Source organism: Pseudophryne corroboree, chromosome 2, assembly GCF_028390025.1.
Source record: "Pseudophryne corroboree isolate aPseCor3 chromosome 2, aPseCor3.hap2, whole genome shotgun sequence".
NCBI lineage: Eukaryota > Metazoa > Chordata > Amphibia > Anura > Myobatrachidae > Pseudophryne > Pseudophryne corroboree.
The window spans coordinates 38,231,352-38,251,604 of NC_086445.1; the positions used below are offsets into that span (position 1 = coordinate 38,231,352).

Consider the following 20,253-nt stretch of genomic DNA (forward strand, 5'->3'; position numbering starts at 1 on the left):
AACATTTTCAGCTAGCGATCAACTCGGAATGACCCCCAATGCCTCCACATCTTCTCCTTAAGGGTAGGGGAGAGAGATCTCAAACTTTCTAAAGAGCAAATTAATAGAATAAAAAGAAAATAAACTACTTGAAATAATGGGGCAAACACTTGCTGTGTTAAACCATCACAATTCATCATGTAATAATCACACAATAGCAGAAAATGTGTTTTTTTTTATTGTAGGCCAGTAAATGCTGTACACTTTTTGTTTTTCTGTTACGTGCATAGAACATTAAATGATAAAAATAAAATATTATTTTAACTCATTTAGAAAAGCTTTTTCCTAAACTTCGTACAACAACAGCAAACACCAGCAGGCCAGGTTTTCATTATTTCTCAGCTCCAGCAGAGGCAGGCCAGACCTGACAGTTCCCGCTCAGATTCCAGTTCTGGCGGTTCCCAGATTAGCGGCATATTAACACCCTGCAGCCCGGGCACGGTAACTGAAGTCTTCCTGTATATATCCAAGCTCCATGCTGAATGGGACAGTAATCAGTGAGTCAGTATATGAGCGGCTCTGAAAGTAGAGCGCCGGGCGGTTTTACTGCTTCTACCAAGGCTGACAACCTGCTGGAAGTTATTAGGTTTTTCAATTTCGGACCCACTGGACCATTAACCCTTTTAGCAAAAGAATCCCTTGATGAGGTGGAAGGATACAAGAAGCCGGGCAATTCCCAAATAAGCCCCAACAGTCAGAGATCCACCAGCTGATACTTGCGGATGATCCCGTCCCTGCAGCACGTGTAAACCAGCTTCTCGGAGACTGCGATCTGGAGGGAGAAGACATGGATGAATGAAGACTCTTACACTGTGTGACATAACATAATCAGGCCATTTCTCTCCCAGAGTGCAACTAAACTTATCATCCACTCACTGCGCATCTCACGACTTGACTACTGCAATGTGCTCCTCACTGGCCTCACTTGCTCCCACCTCGCTCCCCTCAACTCTGAAGCTAGGCTTATCTTCCTCTCCCGCCGCTCCACATCTGCAACTCCCCTTCAACAAAATCTACACTGGCTCCAATTCCCCTACAGAATCCTCTTCACACTCCTCACCCTCACATACAAGGCCATCTCTAATTCCACTGCTCCCTACATCTCCAACCTCCTCTCCCTTCATACTCCCTCCCGCCCACTACGGTCAGCTGATGACCATCGCCTCTCCTCTGCCCTGGTCACTGCTTCCCATGCACGAGTTCAGGATTTTGCCCGTGCTGCACCCCTTCAGTGGAACGCGCTCCCCCGTTCCATTAGACTCTCCCCGACCTTGCAAAGCTTCAAACGGGCACTGAAAACCCACCTATTTATCAAAGCGGACCCCTCCAATGCATAACCTAGTCCTTAGGCTGCTCCTCCATCCCCCTGCCCCATGCCTTGAACATCTCTGCTTTGCTTGCATACCGCCATCAGGCTTCCTCCTGCTTGCACCTCATGTCATCTGTCGCCCCTCCCCACTAGATTGTTAGCTCTTCAGAGCAGGGCCCTCTTTCCTCTTGTTGTCTAAGCCCTCTTCTTGACACATTTCACTCAGCAACCATCTTTACCTGCTTTTTCTCCTACTGGTAAAGGCTCCTCTCTATCTATGGCCGCCAGCCCCAAACAGTACAATGATTACTCCCTTGCTACTTACATCTAAGCTGTATTATGTTTTGAGAATTGTGGTGCTTTCTGTTACCTGTACTCCATAAAATGTAATAATAATAATAATAATATACAATAACAACAACAACGAGACATTTCATTATCCAACGTTCTAAAGCCGACACATCACTCAGATATAACTAGCAGTTGATGGGCACCTGGCATAACCATTCCGGGGGTCTACTCTGCTCTTATCCACACTGGGAAGGGCAACACAAAGCGACTGACCCATGCACACGCCCCTGCATCCATCATTTCTCATAAGAGCTTAGAGGGCGCCAATGGCGCAGAGATCCACGGCAGCTGCAAAAGTATTGTCGAAGTCGAAAAAGATTGCAATACACACCACGTACAAACCACACACAGATGGCCACCGTGTGCGTACTTATTCTGCTACTCTCCTGTACTGTAAATGACCATCCCTGTGTCCAATGGACACAGAGATTACAGTATCCATTGTGTTAAGTTATGGAAGATTGTATAAAAGAGCCAGCTGCATGCCAGGTCACACACAGACTCTTAAGGTCATCTACCCTGATGACTGAGGACCAGACTGGGAAGCGCAGGCGAAAACCAAACAAGTATGTACCATTGACTGTAGCCATTATTCTATTATATTGTATTGTTATTGTAACCCCCTTTCAGTAATTATATGTTGGTGTGTCGGAACCAGGCATTTTAAATACAATCTGGTGTCGCGTTTCCTTTCCCTGCTAAGGTTATTAAGTGTATTACAATCACATGTGTAGCTGCTAAGGGCTCACGGAGTATCTTTGGGTGTGTATGCACTGAGTGTACTTTGTACAGCCAGCGCGGCGTTTGTACGCAAAGTGCGTACACGGTACGGGGCTCTGTATGCTAATGGTGTAATAAGTACGTAGGTTGAGGATTGAGTACAGCAGCCGCAGTGGCTCCATTTAAAGTGTATTAAATGTCTTTTTAAAGTGTTGCTTTTAGTCCTGTAAGTAAACCAGCGTTTACAGTATCCATAGCATAACAAAGCCTGGGGAGGGAGGGGGGGGATTAAGTTCTATGTGAAGTGCGCAGAGAGACGCTAGAACTGTCCGGTGAACTCACTCTGCAACCAATACTTTACAGATTTTTCCTCACATCCCATAGAGGTACGCAGGAAAATGAGTGAAGATGGTCTATATGGTATTAAACCAGACATCGCAGGGTCGCCCGACGACACTTCGTATAGAACAGAGCTGTATTATTATAAAGTAACAGGCTAGTTTTGGGGGCAACACACACAACAAAAATCAGGACAATTGCACCAGGGTCTGTTACCTTATACACAGGATCGCAGTCCGGCTCAGTGAGCTCTAACAGGTGATCAGAGTCTTGTTGGATGATAAAGCAGGTCCCGTCTCCTAGAAAAGGGAACGCAGAAGCAGTGTATGTCTGTAGGACTATTATATATAATGGGGCCACAATACAGTGATCCCACCACCATACAGTGATCCCACCACCAGACAATACAGTGATCCCACCACCAGATAGAAATGCAACAAGAGCGGTGGGAAGAATCATTTTCTAGCAGACAATAGGACCTCTGTAGCTTCATTATAAATCCTAGGTACTTGTGCAGGGAACCTTATTGGGAAAATACAATAATGCATTTTTCAATGGCAGCTAACACGCGTGATTGAATCCCCCCCTATGACTTCCTCCGCTAAATTGAAAACTGTTAACAATGGAAACTCTATATCTAAACAGGGGGATGGTTTCTGCAGAGTTGCAGAGTCTGGGCAGGGGGGAGATAGCACTGAAGCCTGGGCCTGTGTCTGTCACAAAAGTACATTAGATAGTTACAGCAATAATGTGCAAATCCTTAACCAATCCACGGGCATTACACAAAATCCAAACGCCACTGTATATACTGGTGGAAGTTTATATGCATAATTTCACGTAGCAAATACGGATACACTGCAGTACTGTGCAATGGTCAGAAGTATCTTCTGATCACTGAAACGTGCACAATATCCTCTTACAGCAGACGGTCACTTCTGTACATTATAAAGGCACCGTTACGTAGCAGGGCTGGGGGGGGGGGGGGGGGGGGGGAACACTACTTCTATCACAATTATCACGTCACGTAATAGTGCACAGCAGATCCCAGGGCAGCCCCCGCAGGGAGGCACCTCCTAGCCGTACCTTGGCTGGCGATGAAACCTTCTCTGAATGGCGTCAGTGATAACACAGGAGCTCCAGACTTGCACACGGTCTGTACAGGGACTCTGAGAACAAAGAGGCGACAGTGACTGACACACCCATACGGCGCACGGTCCAAACAGGTTCCAGGAATTGGGTGGGGTATAGAAAGTACGTTCAGAATGGTGACAATGAGAAATGTCACATCTTTAGGTCAACAGTGAAAATGTCGTTATTCATAAATGTCGACGTGTTCATAATCTCTCTTTTGCTTATTTTAGTCTACCCCACAAATGTATTCTCAATATTCTGGTGTCAACTTGTTAAATGTTGATATTATGAACATGTCGACATTTTGACCATGTCAGCATTTGTTGACATTCTGACTGGAACCCCAATAATTATCCCTCAAGCTCTGCTCCAGACACTTAGCCGAAGATGCCGGCGTGGCTGCAGTTATCTGTAATATATCACGTTACGTGGCCGGTAGAATTCCCAAGTAAGGTCAAGGGTCGTCTGTGTGTGATCTCACTTGGTGTTCCGGATATCCAGCTGGTAGATGCTGCCGTCCTGACTCCCTCCCAGGATGATCAGACTGGAAAGGAAAGTGCAGCAGTTAAAGGCATCGGATCCATCGAATTCAAAAACCTGAAAAGAGAGAGGATGAGAGGAGAGAGACCCCCAGGGGGCGAGCCAGCACCCACGTCACGCAAAGAGAAGAGGGTGAGCGAGAGCCCGCGGCAGGCACAGAGAAGGGGACAGTAAGAGCCCTCAACAGGCACAGAGAAGGGGAGAGCAAGCACCCACGTCACGCAAAGAGAAGAGGGTGAGCGAGAGCCCGCGGCAGGCACAGAGAAGGGGAGAGCAAGCACCCACGTCACGCAAAGAGAAGTGGGCGAGAGCCCGCGGCAGGCACAGTGAAGGGGGGTGAGCAGAAAGTATAGGGATGTCAACGGAGACTGGCTGTACAATGTACGATCTTCTATGGGTACTAAGGGTCCCCCTTAGGCCCTAAGACACGTTGTGCACGCCATTACAGACAATCGTCCAGCAGATCTGGTGAGCAAATACAGGTCTGGAGAATAAACCAATGATACACAGAGGCTGATGCAATTAGCCGCGAGTTCTGCCCGCGGGAGCCATGGGTTATATTACCGCACACTTTGCGGGTTACCTTGATCAGGCGTGCTCCCGCGAGTCGCCCAATTCAACTGTAAAAGCCTACTGGCGGCACCCGCGGCAATTCTACAGTACGTGACCTGGGGGGGAAGTGCGTGAGAAAGTGGGGAAACCACCCTGAGCCCCAGAAAGCTGGCAAATAACACTAACACTATAGAGGTGCTACTATTCGCCATAAGTAAAGTCTTCTAGGTTCATAAAAAGTGTCAAATGGCTGATTTTTAGCATAATCACCCGCTGAGACTTGTATTAATTTAACGCAAAGTTCTAATTGGATTGGAAAAATTATTATTGGACCCACAAACCACGTTCACAGAACCCGGGGATAATTTAATTCGGGTCATAGAATTGATGGAATAATTTGGGCACCGGTGCCCATTCCCAGCAATGGAGGGGCACATAACCTGCACTCACAGACTGGCGGCTCTGTAGACTGACTCCCTCCAGCTTCTTGTCCTCTCGCGCCAGCAACAACAGCTTCCCCTCTGTCCCGATCTCCCGGTCACCTGCAACGTACACAGCACGCAATCAGCCGGATTACAGCATTGGTGCAGCCGCACCTCCTGGTGGGGGTATAGCTTCTGTGTCACCCTCTGGTATGAGCTGCCCTGTTATTCTGCCATTGCCTGTGTTTCAGAGGGTGGCTGGCATTACTGCATATGGCATTTACATCTCATTACTATAGAGGTGAAGATTGATTGCGGTAAACACGAGACATCGGTGATATGTCCCCTGTATCAGTTCTGGTCATCATCCTAACACAGCTGTGGGAAATGCAATGTAGCATAGGAGTACAAGGGCACAAAGAGTGAGGAAGAGACGGCTCTGGGTCATTAACGCTTCCACGTGCAGAAGGTTGGGCACAAAACCGCCAGAGAACGGTCAGGCCAGTATTTTACCTCTATACTTTGGACAGTATAAAACATATTACACCTCAGGGCTGACCGGTCTGCAGACGTTTTATCAATAATTATGTATACCGCGCAGGAGGAGACTCTTGGTAAATGTAATAATGCAGCAATGCAGTGAACGTGGCATCCCACCAGGGGGTGCTATTGCTCCTAAAACAGAAATAGCCATTTTACCGGCAAATTCAGAGCTGTAGCCACAAAGGCCCCGATCTAGTGGTGTACGCTGGCGCAGCTACTTGTATGCTATTTTACACAAATGTCGCTACAAAGCCCTTTCCTGGGGCACATCCGTATATATATATATATATATATATATATATCCTATATAATAGCCCTATTCTGTGACCTTGTGATTCATTTGCTAACGCTGGGCGGAGTCACAACAGTGGGCGGAGTTATTCAAATGAGTCACAGAGATCTGGCCAAATCTACAGGAGACTAGGAGCAGAAGCAGATAGCATGGGCATTGGGCATGGCACAGGCAAGGGTGCATACCTCCCAGCTTTCTGCAGGAGCTTTCTCCAGGCAGAAGGAGGGAAACACACTCGGCGAAAAGGGGGCGTGGCTTCACGGGAGGGCTCCCGTTTTCGTCAGTGAGGGGGCTTGCCCAGCGCTCTGTGAGCTGCTGGCATGCCCCCAGGGGCTGATTATGAGTCCGGGGGGCACAGGGCACTTGAGACAGGGAAGCCCTATCTCATTGCTGTGCCTGCTGGGGGTTGGGGGCGTGGCCCGCGCGGCCACGCCCCCTTATGCAAATTCCGATTTTTATTTTTTTTATGGGATTTTGGCCCCTCAGCTAGGGCTAAATCCAGAGGAGGTGGTCGCTCCCCCTACACACCCGCACAGAGAGAAGAAAGCAGGGAGACTGCTGCCTCCCTGCAACACCACAGACCTGCCAATATGCAGCAGCGTGTGCTGACTGTAGCACAATGCTGCCGCTGTTGCTGGCAGGACGGGGGGAGCTTCTGAGCTGGGACAGAGCTACTCCAGCCGGGGGGCCCCCTAAAACTGTGGGGCCCACGGTACGTACCCCCTGGCCATCCCCCCCCCCCCTTTAATCCGGCTCTGCTGCTGGAACCCCCCCCGTAATCCGTACCCCCTGATGCCCCCTCTCCCTCTGTCTCCACTATTCACCGCTGCTCTGCTAAGCAGAACAGCGAGTACAGGAGCTTTCCAACTGCCCCCCCCCCCCCACCGCCGGACACTGCGACCCGCGGGTGGGACAGCGGGACAGACCCCAAAAAATGGGACTGTCCCGCGAAAATCGGGACATTGGGAGGTATGGGGGTGTGTGAGGGGTATGTCATACAGACAGACGGGCACCGGCTCACTGTGTGCTTGACCCCCCACATCGGCATACTCAGCAGGGTCTCTCTGGTGCGGAGGAGCCTCACTTTCTGACACACTCCACGCTTCTTAGCTGCAGTTTAGTGGGGCACCTGCCGCTGTGCAGGTTCCATACTGCCTCTGTTATCTCCAGCCCCGGCAACCCCACCGCTAGCTGCAGCGCTGCCACCCGCAGTGGAGTGCGCCCAGCTCATTCACACACTTTAGCTGGCGGGTAGCGCTGCAGAAATCCGAGCTGCTTGCAGGCTCTGACCCACTCCTCCATCCAGCCGCAGCGTCTCCTGGGAGCTAACCAGTAACTCCCAGTCTCCCCTTACCACAGTGCCCGGAAGCCGTGAGGTCCGCGCCACGTGCATGCTATGACCCCCTCCTCCCTCCAGCATCTCCTGGGGGCTAACCAGTCATTTCCAGTCTCACCTTACCACAGTGCCCGGCAGCTGCGCGAGGTCTGCGGTGTGTGACTGAGGAGGGGGGGGAGGGATGCGGACTGGCAGAGAAAGCAGGACTCCAGCCTGAGCGAGTCAGCCATGCCAAGTCTCCAGCAGCAGCAGATCCCAACAGGTTGGAATGGAACAGCAGCAGCCAGCAGCAGTGACTCCGGTAAGACACATCTGTCTGTCACCACTGTTTTGTCCCTAATACCAATCTCTCCCGTGCCCTGTGTTCTGTCATGTCCCTGTCACCCCTGGCCTTGCCCTGCCACCCTTATTCTGGCCCTTTCACCCTTATCCTGGCCCTGTCACCCTTATCCTGGCCCTGTCACCCCTATGCTGGCCCTGTCACCCCTATGCTGGCCCTGTCAACCCTGTCCTGGTCCTGTCGCCCCTACCCTGGCCCTGTCACCCCTATCCTGTCCCTATCATTTCTGTCCTGGCCCTGTCACCCCTGTCCTGGCTCCGTCACCCCTGTCCTGGCCCCGTCACCCCTGTCCTGGCCCCGTCACCCCTGTCCTGGCCCCGTCACCCCTGTCCTGGCCCCGTCACCCCTGTCCTGGCACCGTCACCCCTGTCCTGGCACCGTCACCCCTGTACTGGCCCTGTTACTGCATACCCTCCAACTACCTTTTATGGCATGTACAGTACCCGCAGCGCCTCCAGACCTCTCCCCAATGCACTACACCTCCGCACCTTCCCCTCCACCACATGCGGCACTCCACCCCTCCCCCACATGCTGTGCCTCCAGACCCCCCTACACCACCCGTGGCTCCCACTCCTCCACCCCTTCACCACCCACAGCACCTCCAGGCCCCTTCCACCATTCACCCCCCACACCTGCCCCCCTCCACCCGCAGCATCTGCAGACACCCTCCTCCATCAGCGGTCCCCCCCTCCCCCACCCCTCCCCCACCAATGGCACCCCCGCACCTGCCCCTCCACCACCTGCAGCACCTCCGGACCTCCTTTCCCATCCGCCGCAACACCCGTACCTGCCCCTACCCTACCCATGGTGCCTGCGGTCCCCTACCCAACCCCCGGCACACCCATCCCACAGCACCTCCGGAACCCTTCACCCATCCACAACATCCCCACACCTGCCCCTCTCCCACCCGTGGCACCCCTGCCCCTCCCCCACCTGCAGTGCCTCCGGACCCCTCCCCCATCTGCATCCCCCACTCCTCTGCCCCTCCCCCACGCGCAGCACCTCCCGAACCTTCCCCAGCCGGGCCCCACCCCCACTTCTGCCTCCCCTCCACCCGCAGCATCTACAGACACCATCCGCAGTCCCCCCCGCACCCGCTACATTCTGTACATCGTGCCCTGCAGGTGCTGTTCACGCCGTCGCAAGGGGCTGCGCCTCCTTCACCATCGCACGCCCTTTCATTGTGCAATATTTAACCACTAACAAAGGAATGCAGGTAATACTCCATATAATACAAATATTAAACCCCAGAAAGGCATGCAAGGGTTAAGGGGGCGTAGCCCCTTGCGACGGTGTGAAGAGCGCCCGTAGGGCCCGATGAAGCACCTAGTATATATATATATATATATATATATATATATATATATATATATATATAAATAAATGTGCAAGGTCTGAGGCGCCCACTTTGAGCGTGTAATACAGCCTGGTGCCTCTTTCGATGCCACCATTGTTTGCACCATCGAAACTTGCACCTTGGCCTATGTGACCGACTGAGCGTCTGAATACGCAAACAATTCAGCAATACACCCATAACACGGACATCTCCGCGCGCCTATTTAGCCACCACCCAGGAACACCAGCACTCCCGTTACTGTACGTCTCGATCCCAGCAGCGCCTATGTACGCATACACACACACCGTGTCACGCAGGAGCCATTGAAGGGTTTAGGGATTTTCATGCATGTGCAGTAGCAAAAAAAATAAAAAAAATTACAAAATTGCTCAGTTCCTTGATCATCGTCATCGCGTACCCCTCTAAAGCAGGCCCAAAGCCTTTTACAAATCCTGTGGCCCGTTTGCTTGATAATTATAGGAAACAATACCATATACGACCATATACCATACTTACTAGGGGTCGTCTCTGGGGCTCCCAGATTGACCGTGTTATCGGCCAATCCTAGAGATAATCCATTAATAGGAACACCACAGTCTGCCACCACGGCCAGGCATGAGGATCTGCCACAGTCCCATAATCTGGCTGTACCGTCCCGGGAGCAGGACACAACATTCCTCCCACGATCCACCACAGCCAGGTCCAGGATCCCTGAGGAGCAGACACTTCAATTACACTGCAATTCCTGCGGCTGGTAAACAGGGTATGGTCACATCACTGTTTCATCAAACGCCCTCATAATACGCTCATGTGATGCGCAGCAGCCGTTGCGTGAGCTGTACCAATGCCTATGCCTCATAGAACGGCTGCCTTGCATCACATGCACCATGGCATGAGAATGTGGCCCATCCCATCACAACAAACCAGCACAGTCCCCCAGGACCCACTGACATGACGGTCGTTAGAGAATGGAGTGGGTACATGGGCCTTGATTCGGATTTGGAAGTAAAGAAAAAAACAACAACAACAGTGCACCTGGGCAAAACCACGTTGCACTGCAGGTGGGGAGATGTAACATGTGCAGAGAGAGTTACATTTGGGTGGCATGTGCCCAAACGGAAATCTAGATTGCAGTGTAAAAATAAAGCTGTCTAACATTTGTGGGCTACATGCAAAAACAGGTGGCAGGGTGGCACAGCAAGGAGCGGAGCAGGATAGAGCTCTGGGGCTGGAGAAGCAGGACAACAGGGGGTGAAGTGGGACAGCAGGGGCTTGAGCAGGACCGCGTCCCGGTGCTGGTGGAGCAGGACAACAGGGGGCGGAGTAGGACAGAGCTCTGGGGCTGGTGAAGCAAAACAGCAGGGGCTGGAGCAGGACTGAGCTCTTGGGCTGGTGGAGCAGGACAGCAGGGAGCGGTGCAGGACTGAGCTCTTGGACTGGTGAAGCAGAAAAGTAGGAGGTGGAGCAGGACTGAGCTCTGGGGCTGGTGGAGCAGGACAACAGGGTGCGGAGTAGGACAGAGCTCTGGGGCTGGTGGAGCAGGACAACAGGGGGCGGAGCAGGACAGAGCTCTAGGGCTGGAGAAGCAGGACAACAGGGGGCGGAGCAGGACAGAGCTCTGGGGCTGGGGAAGCAGGACAACAGGGGCTGGAACAGGACTGAGCTCTTGGGCTGATGGAGCTCTGGGGCTGGTGAAGCAAAACAGCAGGGGCTGGAGCAGGACTGAGCTCTTGGGCTGGTGGAGCAGGACATCAGGGAGCGGTGCAGGACTGAGCTCTTGGACTGGTGAAGCAGAAAAGCAGGAGGTGGAGCAGGACTGAGCTCTGGGGCTGGTGGAGCAGGACAACAGGGTGCGGAGCAGGACAGAGCTCTGGGGCTGGTGGAGCAGGACAACAGGGGGCAGAGCAGGACAGAGCTCTGGGGCTGGGGAAGCAGGACAACAGGGGCTGGAACAGGACTGAGCTCTTGGACTGATGAAGCTCTGGGGCTGGTGAAGCAATACAGCAGGGGCTGGAGCAGGACTGAGCTCTTGGGCTGGTAGAGCAGGATAGCAGGGGGTGGAGCAGCACTGAGCTCTGGGGCTGGTGGAGTGGGACAGCAGAGGGCAGAGCAGGACAGAGCTCCAGGGCTGGTGGAGCCAGACAGCAGGGGGTGGAGCAGAAGTAGGATCTGGGGCTGGTGGAGCAGTATAGCAGGGTGCAGAGCAGGACAGAGCAGAAGGGGGGACGGGGCAGCCTAAGGTGACCTGGGTCACTTTACTAGTATAATATATTAGAAGACCAACCAATCCAGTTAGCAGAGAACTCCCATAATTTACGCACCTCCCTTATGTCCTTTAAATGTGACTGGACAGCTGGCATCTTCTACAGACCAAATCTTCACCTGAGCATCCATCCCGCCACTTAGCACTACCATACCGGATGGGAAGAACATGCAGCAATTCACATCATAGACGTGTCCTTCCAAAACTCTCTGGAGGGAGAGAAAACCCACATCTCAGTCCAGTGCCTACAGCCAGGATACAGCGATGCAAACAATTCCAACATTATCTGTATACGGCTCACTCTCGTCTCTCCATTATTGGTCTGCCAAATCTTCATAGACCCATCTGTGCTGGTGGAGACCCCGAGACCACCTCCACTAGAGACGTCCAGGCATGTGACCTGTGAGAGTGGGAGGGATACAGGTCTATGGTAAGACAGGGGTGACAGCATGTCTACATATTAGTATGGAGAGAGCCTAGAACGTGCGCCCATCCCTGATCTAATTAGGGCAGGACAATAAGTCCTGTGTGGCGCTGCTTGCCCATCTCACCGACTGATAGAGGTGGTGTTAGACTCTAAGCCCAAACTGCCTCCATAAGACGGGGACGCGGACTTGCAGCGGTCGTCACAGCCAGACTCGGACGTGCAGCTACCAGGGACCCAGAGAGCAGTGAAGCATCAGAATCACAGGAGAACCTCCGGTGCTACAGGACAGAGGTCTGCAACCGCTGCTCCCCAGGGCCCGCACGGGCTATTAGAGTACAACAGCTAGCCCCCACTCACAAACCTGCTCCTGCAGGGATCATGTTATCTGTAGGGCTCCCAGCACGGCCTTCTCCCGGAAATTCCCCACCCCCATAATTTAGGCGCAAGGGAAACAGCCGATCCACAGCTGGGTACCCCCAGAACACTAGATCACGGTGTTACCCAATCTCTTATACATTTGTACATGAATAGACAGGAGCACAGCCACAAGTGGTAAAGTGTTTCCCGCAGCGGGTGCAGGTTGGGGGGGGGGGGTGTATTCTCTGCCGGGAGCTGTACAGTTACGCCAAGCACAGATTCATGTCGGCAGCTACCATGCAGACACGGGCAGCGCGCCATCTGACATTTCTGTTGGAAAAGACAGACTGACACAGATTATACAACTCAAACACTCCCGACGGCTGCCATCCTGGCCTCACAGACAAAGATCTCGAATAGTTCCCCCACGTGCCAATTGCGCATGCCTGGCACCATGCTTACACACGCAGATGGGGAATGATAGTGTGGACGGCCTCAGCATAAGGTAGTGAGCAGGCTGCCACCGCTGATTGTGGAGCCGTCGCAGGGGCGTCCGACTAACAATCAGGCCCTCTGTTACATACATACCTGTATACTCCTTACATACATACGTATATACATACACAATACATGCAATAAGTAATCTACCCAGACCTCCTCATATCTATTCAGGCTCACCGATCTTTCTCTGGTCCATCTGCACCTTTTGGCCCTGTAGGTCTACAATGACCAGAGTGAGCGGTAAGATGACAGAGTGCTCGGAGGCCTTTACCTTTCCTTCCCGCCAATTCTACAATCCCACATTACAGACTGGAAGCAATGATACACCCGCTGGATGGACCATGGGAGAAGCTGCTGGGCGTCAGGGCTGAACCCTCTCTTTCTAATGTAACCAGATAAGGTGCATTGTACAGTTTATTTCAGACAGACGGAGAATCCTATCCAGGAGAAGCATTAATTCCAGTCACAGGATAGAACCATCGGTATAAGGAATGGAGGCTGTGACGTCTGGAGAAGAAGCGTCACTCTGCTCAGCAACCAATGAACTGTATGGATACGAAAACAAGAAGACAAACAAAATACCTTACACTTTTCTCATGGACCCTGGAGAAGCTGGTATACGGAGCCAGAAATCTGCTGGTCACGTTCTCCGCTGGACAGGAGACGAGGAGACTCTTCTGCAAAACACATAAATGTACCATCATCGGTTACCTTCTACTATTACAGTGTATGGACCCAGTTCCTATGCCGACAGGAGGCTACCCTATTTTTTGTGATCACGCTGAAATTTCACTGTGGTCTCGGGGGGGAGGGGCCGCGGGTAGCACGCTGGGTGGCCTTGGCCTGTAATGGGCGTCCCCCAGCATGCCATTAAAAGGATTGTCGCACTGCAATTTCAGTGTGATCACAAAAAATAGGGTAGCCTCCTGCCGGTACACCTTCGCTTCGACTGCGGGAGGCCCGCGCTATCTTTGTGATCGCAGCGGCTACATGTGACATCACGCAGCCACCCTGATCACGCCATGCCCCCCCCCCCCCCCGTTTGACTGGCACCGCCCCCGTTTTCACACTGCCGCCCCCGCAACGCTCCGTCTCCGCCTAGGAAATGGAGTGTTGCCGCCCCCCTACCACCAGGACGGGCCCTGCATCCTCTTTCTAATTTTTGCGGTTGGATCGCGTTTTGCCATCAAACCTGAATGAAGGCCTATGTCAGGATCACTCCAAGACACTAAGGCGTCCTGGGTGAGGGTCATCTCAGTAGACCACGAATTACCAGCAGTAACTTAGGCTGTGTCCGAGAGGAAAAAAAAAATAGACTAAAGTTATATTTTACGTATCTGGCAAAGCGGCTAACAAATAAAATGGCTGAAACTTTGTTATCGGATTATTTATAGCTGGAAGTTGCTGCATAGTAAAACCCGATACTGCAGTTTATAGTACAATCGGCACAGCCCATACTATGGTTCCTATACCTTTGTAATCCCGCGAACGCTGAACTCTTCTGTGGAGGTAATTTGAGGAATTCCATCTGGACCAATTCTGTCGCACTTCAGGCTGCCGTAGATGGTGGGTTTATCTGCAAAACATACGCCACCATCAGTTTGCTGCATGTGGGAATATTTAATCCACTGACCTGCGGCTCAGGTAATAATAATGATTATCTCTTATTTATTAGGCGCTTAAAAGGTTCCACAGCGCTGTACACAGTACAAGGGTCTACAGTCCACCACCGATAAGTATTTGCCCATCCTGTCACTACCGGTCTTGCCAACATACATCTAAACCATGTGGCCCTCCAGCTGTTGTGGAACTACATATCCCAGCACGCCCTGCTCAGTTTTAGCATGCCTGAATAGCAAAACTGTGGCAGGGCATGCTGGGATGTGTAGTTGAACAGCAGCTGGAGGGCCGCAGGTTGAAGACCCATGATCTAAACAAACCCTAATGGGAGCATTTATCTGATACACCGTAATCAAGGCAGCGACTAAAACTGTCGCATTCAAGAGTGCGGCAAATCAGAGATGACTGGTGTCTCCACCTGCTCAGCGAGAGTCACCTACAGCTTGCTGGCCGTGTTCGGTCAGAGACCCTCCCACAATGCACGGGACACGTTACCTGCAATCTTGCACGAGACCCAGGCCTCTCCTTCAGCCTTCCTGAAAAGCAGACAGAGACAGATTACAGTGTGACATACAGGAGAAACACACCCACACGTAAAGACAGAAGTGTGGCAAAATGTAATAACAGGAGAGGGACCCAAAAATGTAAGGGGGAAGGTTCTGTCACATCGCCAGTGACGTCTGGGAAAGCGGCAGGGGTTAACTCAAGTAACCCCCCCTTCCCTCCCCCCACGCAAGTGAAATGGTATGCTCCTGCAGCTTGTTTGTGATGGTACAGAACGGGTAGAGGGGCACGGAATAAATTATTTGCTAACGAAATAGCTTGCTGGAAGGAGTGGACAGAGTTTGAAAAGGGGATCATCGTAGGCTGCGTGATGTGATGTTCCCAGGGTGACGCTGGACTGGAATTCAGGCGATTCAGTACCCCCGGATGGACTGGCTCCTCAGAGTTCAGATCTTATCCACACTGAGAACCTCTGGGGTGAATTGGAGCCACAGGTGCGTTCTAGACCGACTCAACCTTCTTTAGTGTCGCAGTTGGTCGCTGTACTTAAGGCGGAATGGTAAGACATACCACCTGCTGCTGTCCAGGAACTTGTTGACAGTTTGACAGGAGAGCTGTCTGCAGTAATCACTGCACGTGGTGGACCTACAAAGTACTGACGTCAATAATATCTCGCTGATCTATTTGCTGCCAGTGTCCAATCACCTGTCTACATAGTGTATAAAAACTCAGAAAAACCGTCAGGAGGCGGGTTGTGTGTGGAAATATTACTTAGGATACTAGAAAATGCTATCAGTCAATATTAACTGATCGCTATCACAAGTGTCCACATGACTAACCTGGTCACTTCCAGGTGCTTAATGCTGCGCTGGCGCGCACAAGACAATATATTACTTAATTCATCTACAGAACTATTTTTTTTTCCGCCATTATTTAACATCACAAATGTAAGAAACTATAACTTTGTCTTTACCATAAGGGTCACACACAGCAGACCTGCGTAATAATGGACACGAGGCCGCTGCTAATGTTGGTGTCACCTATTTACTTATGTGGAAGGATGAGACACTGGCAGCTTCCTATTTATTACCAGTTATATATACACACACACACACCGTATAGCGCACACATATGCAGCATCTCTGAGAAGATATTCATTCCCTGACCCAGCAGAGCTTACAATCCATAGTACCCATCACATAACACACATACATGAGAAAAGCATGGGGTAACTAGCACACAAAGTGTCCCCTCTCATTCTCACACACACATCAAATAATAATAATAAAAATAATATTTGCCATCATATCCCAGGCTCCCCACCTCAAGCTCTGGCTCCAGTCACTCTGGATGTAAATCCTGGCAGACATATTTGTGGAGGCAAAATAATCCCAGAAGTAAATGCCATATCCGGCCAGTGACCTTTCACCTATAGGGAAAGGGCATAGGGAAAGGTCGCCACAGGAAGCGTTGGACTTATTTCCTGTTTTGTCTCCATTCCAGGAGCCATTTTGCGTAGGACCAGATGCATAGGCTTTAACAGTCAAAATGGTCTCCGCCAAAATGTCTGACGCACGTGTTAGGAGGGCAGGGAATTGGAGACACTATTTAGATAGGGTATTTGTAAACAGAGTTCTCTCTAGCAATGAGGAGTGCACATGGGCAGCTGTGTGTGTGCAGGAGAGAGCCTGCCGATACGGTTGGTTCTATATCGGAGGGGCTGAAGGGACCTTGTGACGTATTGAGGGGAGGAGCTACGTCACCAGGGGGAGGAGCTACGGGCGAACAGGGTACCCGAAAAGTTCGCTCGCCACGCTTCGGGCACGGTGACTCGCTCCGTTCCGCTTCGCTCACCACCTAATTACTAAAGGTAATAGTTGGTGGCGTGGATAGTAGAGGAACTATCCCGCTGGCCTAGCTCCTCCCCCTTGCGTCGTAACTCCTCCCCCTTACGGAAAAGGTCCCTTCTCCCACTCCAAAATAGAATCAACCCTAATAGAAAGGACACAGGGTGGCATATAAGAGGTGAGGCACCTGGTCTCCTGCATTATATATACATACTATGAGCAACATGTGGCTCTGCAGGTTTTGTGTGACTACAAGTCCCAGCATATCCTACTTGGATGCCTGACTGATGCACTGTAATATACAAGTCAAATATTCAATACAGAAATAGTCACTATGGTCATTCCCATAGAGAAAGACCCAATATTTCTATGGTAATCTGTTACTATTATTTCCATGGTGTTGTGCGGTATACAGCGGTGCTCTCTGTATCCGTGCTGTATATTGTATGTATGCAATACGTACAACTGTAATGGTACTGGGGAAGCCAAACAGATCCGGGGAAGGTGGTGGGTTGTGTTTAGGATTCTATGTATTCCTCCTATATCGTAGTGACTAGATTCCCCTATTATAATGCATTTTTCAGAAATAGTTTCTCTTGAAGTCATGACTGCGGCACAGCAGGTAGGTTACACATAGACACAGTGGGTAGGTTACACATAGACTTACCATGCTATCCCTTTAAATCAGGACACTACTGAATTGCACAGGTTCTGTGTCTGGCTGACTTCAAGTCTGCACTTCACCTGGTTTTAAGCAGCTAGAGAACCTGTGTAATCCATAAGCGTCCTGGATTAAAGGGATGGTATGGTAAACCAAGTTACAAAGCGTTAGTGAATGTCACCAGAATTGGCGCTTGGGGGGGACGATCTGATTTCCTTTAGTCTATGTGACAGCGCATTGCGTTTCGTGTGACAGTATCTGAGGCTGGGGCACTGTCTCCACTGTTTCTCAAGTCCAGAGAAAACGTCCTGTGGCTACAGTAGCTTACCTGCCACAGGACTGTAAGCCCATCGGCCAGCATCGGTGGGAGGTGGTGAAATAAAAGTCAGCGAGCCATCACAATAATTCAGTTTCCTCAGTCAGTTGCCTGAGCATGAGGTGGAAGTAACTATATTACTTTATAAAAGTGGAAGAGAACAATAGTATGTCTCTCCTGGATTATAATAACATGTTCTCTGTCGTCTATCACAGGTGAGATGTCCGCTCCGGCACCGCAAGCTCACGACCGCAGTCGGAAAGCGGAGGATGAGGAGGACCCGGTGGATGCGATGATCGGCCGGACAGGCTGTACAGCCCATCATTACGCTGTACAGGAGTGTATGGTGGAGCACCAGGACTGGAGGAAGTGTCAGGACCAGGTGCAGAGATTTAAGGACTGTATGCAGGACTATCAGAAAAAGAGAATGGAAGAGCTGATGAAGAAGAGGAGCCAGCTGCATGGATAGGTTTCCTAGCGTTGGCCAGATGGGACACTGGGTCATCAGTGGCAGCAAGATCCAGTTTTTGGGGACATTTTATTGAATCATTTTGACTATTAAAATAAAGGTCTCCTGCCTCAGGGATGCGATGCTCTGTCTGCTTGGCAAAGATACAGATGTGTTCCGTTATCCTCCATTACTTGGCTACTATTGCGTTGGAATCCATGTCTGGTAATTCAGGTTTCTCTCCTGTTATCCCGAGTTGGAGCAGAGTTTGTGCTTTATGGGACTATTTGCACCAGTGTAGAGGTCTTGACATGATGTAAATATACCACACAGAGGATATGGTTCCATCAGATGTTTATATGTAGTGACAGGCCTATACTAAAAGTGAAGTAGACTGGCGCTACGTGTTTCTCCAATGATAATGAGTAACTGTGGCTGAATTTTATTTAAAATAAAATGTAATTTATTATCTAGACATCACATACTACATGCAAAATATAAAATTTAATTCAATAAAAACATGAAGTTTAGGGCATAAATGGAGCTGAGAGTGAAATTATAATGGCTGCTAATGAGTGTCCACAAAGGATCCCGGACTGGAACAGTCTGCAGAGTTCCCTGGGGAAAATTAATTAGATACAGCTGGTGTTACCCGTGGCGACGGAGACTTCCAGAGGCTTGGAAATTAACAGCAAGCAAGCTGTGACGTTTATGTAGAAACTGGGTCTCTCCAATCGTTAAGAGTAGAACACTTGTGGTGATAGCAGCTTGACACTTAACGCGTTTCCCTAGGCTCGGTCACCTAGCTTCATCAGAAGCTTCTGATGAAGCTAGGTGACCGAGCCTAGGGAAACGCGTTAAGTGTCAAGCTGCTATCACCACAAGTGTTCTACTCTTCAAAGGATCCAGATATGGACTTTCTCTAACGTCCTAGTGGATGCTGGGACTCCGTCAGGACCATGGGGAATAGCGGGCTCCGCAGGAGACAGGGCACATCTAAATAAAGCTTTTAGGATCACATGGTGCGTACTGGCTCCTCCAAGCCTCAGTTAGGTTTTTGTGCCCGTCCGAGAAGGGTGCAATCTAGGTGGCTCTCCTAAAGAGCTGCTTAGAAAAAGTTTTTTTAGGTTTAAATCACAGTGAATCCTGCTGGCAACAGGATCACTGCATCGAGGGACTTAGGGGAGAGATTTCCAACTCACCTGCGTGCAGGATGGATTGGAGTCTTAGGCTACTGGACACTTAGCTCCAGAGGGAGTCGGAACACAGGTCCTCCTGGGGTTCGTCCCGGAGCCGCGCCGCCGATCCCCCTTACAGACGCTGAAGACGGAGGTCCGGAAAGCAGGCGGCAGAAGACTCCTCAGTCTTCATGAAGGTAGCGCACAGCACTGCAGCTGTGCGCCATTGTTGCTACACGTCTCACTGATTCTGTCACGGAGGGTGCAGGGCGCTGCTGGGGGCGCCCTGGGCAGCAATATTAAATACCTTTAGTGGCAAAATAAATACATCACATATAGCCATTAAGGCTATATGTATGTATTTAACCCAGGCCAGTTTTCTTAAAACCCGGGAGAAAAGCCCGCCGAAAAAGGGGCGGAGCTTATTCTCCTCAGCACTCAGCGCCATTTTCCTGCTCAGCTCCGCTGGTGAGGAAGGCTCCCAGGACTCTCCCCTGCACTGCACTACAGAAACAGGGTAACAAAGAGAAGGGGGGCATAATTTGGCGATATTGATATATTAAAAGCGCTTATATCAAAAACAACACCTTCTAGGGTTGTTTATATACATTTATAGCGTTTTTGGTGTGTGCTGGCAAACTCTCCCTCTGTCTCCCCAAAGGGCTAAGAGGGTCCTGTCTTCGATTAGAGCATTCCCTGTGTGGCTGCTGTGTGTCGGTACGTGTGTGTCGACATGTATGAGGACGATGTTGGTGTGGAGGCAGAGCAATTGCCGGTAATGGTGATGTCACCCCCTAGGGAGTCGACACCGGAATGGATGGCTTTAGTTATGGAATTACGTGATAATGTTAGCACATTACAAAAGTCAGTTGACGAAATGA

The 20,253-nt window shown here is 50.8% G+C and overlaps 2 protein-coding genes across 5 annotated transcripts; one reads left to right on the forward strand and one right to left on the reverse strand.

Annotated features, from left to right (window-relative positions):
• Nucleotides 1-199: 199 nt before the first annotated feature.
• PAAF1 (proteasomal ATPase associated factor 1) lies at nt 200-16,332 on the reverse strand. 3 transcript variants are annotated; one of them, XM_063951176.1, is made up of 12 exons: nt 16,246-16,331; nt 14,914-14,954; nt 14,271-14,374; nt 13,386-13,475; nt 11,815-11,913; nt 11,572-11,722; nt 9,767-9,961; nt 5,432-5,523; nt 4,371-4,486; nt 3,842-3,924; nt 2,975-3,057; nt 200-811 (listed from the first exon to the last, which is right to left on the reverse strand). In XM_063951176.1, exons 1-12 carry the CDS (start codon nt 16,290-16,292, stop codon nt 734-736), a joined length of 1,179 nt encoding a protein of 392 aa, XP_063807246.1. In that variant the 5' UTR covers nt 16,293-16,331; the 3' UTR covers nt 200-733. The 3 variants fall into 3 exon arrangements, with proteins under 3 accessions (XP_063807246.1, XP_063807249.1, XP_063807247.1); XM_063951177.1 differs by having other exon boundaries at nt 724-811; nt 4,371-4,433; nt 16,246-16,332; XM_063951179.1 differs by lacking the exons at nt 14,271-14,374; nt 14,914-14,954; nt 16,246-16,331 and having other exon boundaries at nt 13,381-13,468.
• Nucleotides 16,333-16,589: 257 nt separating this feature from the next.
• Nucleotides 16,590-18,361, forward strand: LOC135050479 (cytochrome c oxidase assembly factor 4 homolog, mitochondrial). 2 transcript variants are annotated; one of them, XM_063956969.1, is made up of 2 exons: nt 16,590-16,792; nt 17,962-18,361. In XM_063956969.1, the coding sequence occupies exon 2, from the start codon at nt 17,967-17,969 to the stop codon at nt 18,213-18,215; it is 249 nt and encodes an 82-aa protein (XP_063813039.1). In that variant the 5' UTR covers nt 16,590-16,792; nt 17,962-17,966; the 3' UTR covers nt 18,216-18,361. The 2 variants fall into 2 exon arrangements, with proteins under 2 accessions (XP_063813039.1, XP_063813038.1); XM_063956968.1 differs by having other exon boundaries at nt 16,591-16,947.
• Nucleotides 18,362-20,253: the final 1,892 nt, after the last annotated feature.

What these genes read in the sequence shown, in the direction of transcription:
- PAAF1 (XM_063951176.1), bottom strand. Translation starts at nt 16,292, where the DNA reads ATGTCTGCCAGGATTTACATCCAGAGTGACTGGAGCCAGAGCTTGAG. An exon ending in CCAATAATGGAGAGACGAGA is followed by an intron (nt 11,723 to 11,814) that starts GTGAGCCGTATA and finishes CTCTCCCTCCAG; the next exon opens with AGAGTTTTGGAAGGACACGT. An exon ending in ACTGCGATCCTGTGTATAAG is followed by an intron (nt 812 to 2,974) that starts GTAACAGACCCT and finishes TTCTCCCTCCAG; the next exon opens with ATCGCAGTCTCCGAGAAGCT.
- LOC135050479 (XM_063956969.1), top strand. Translation starts at nt 17,967, where the DNA reads ATGTCCGCTCCGGCACCGCAAGCTCACGACCGCAGTCGGAAAGCGGAG.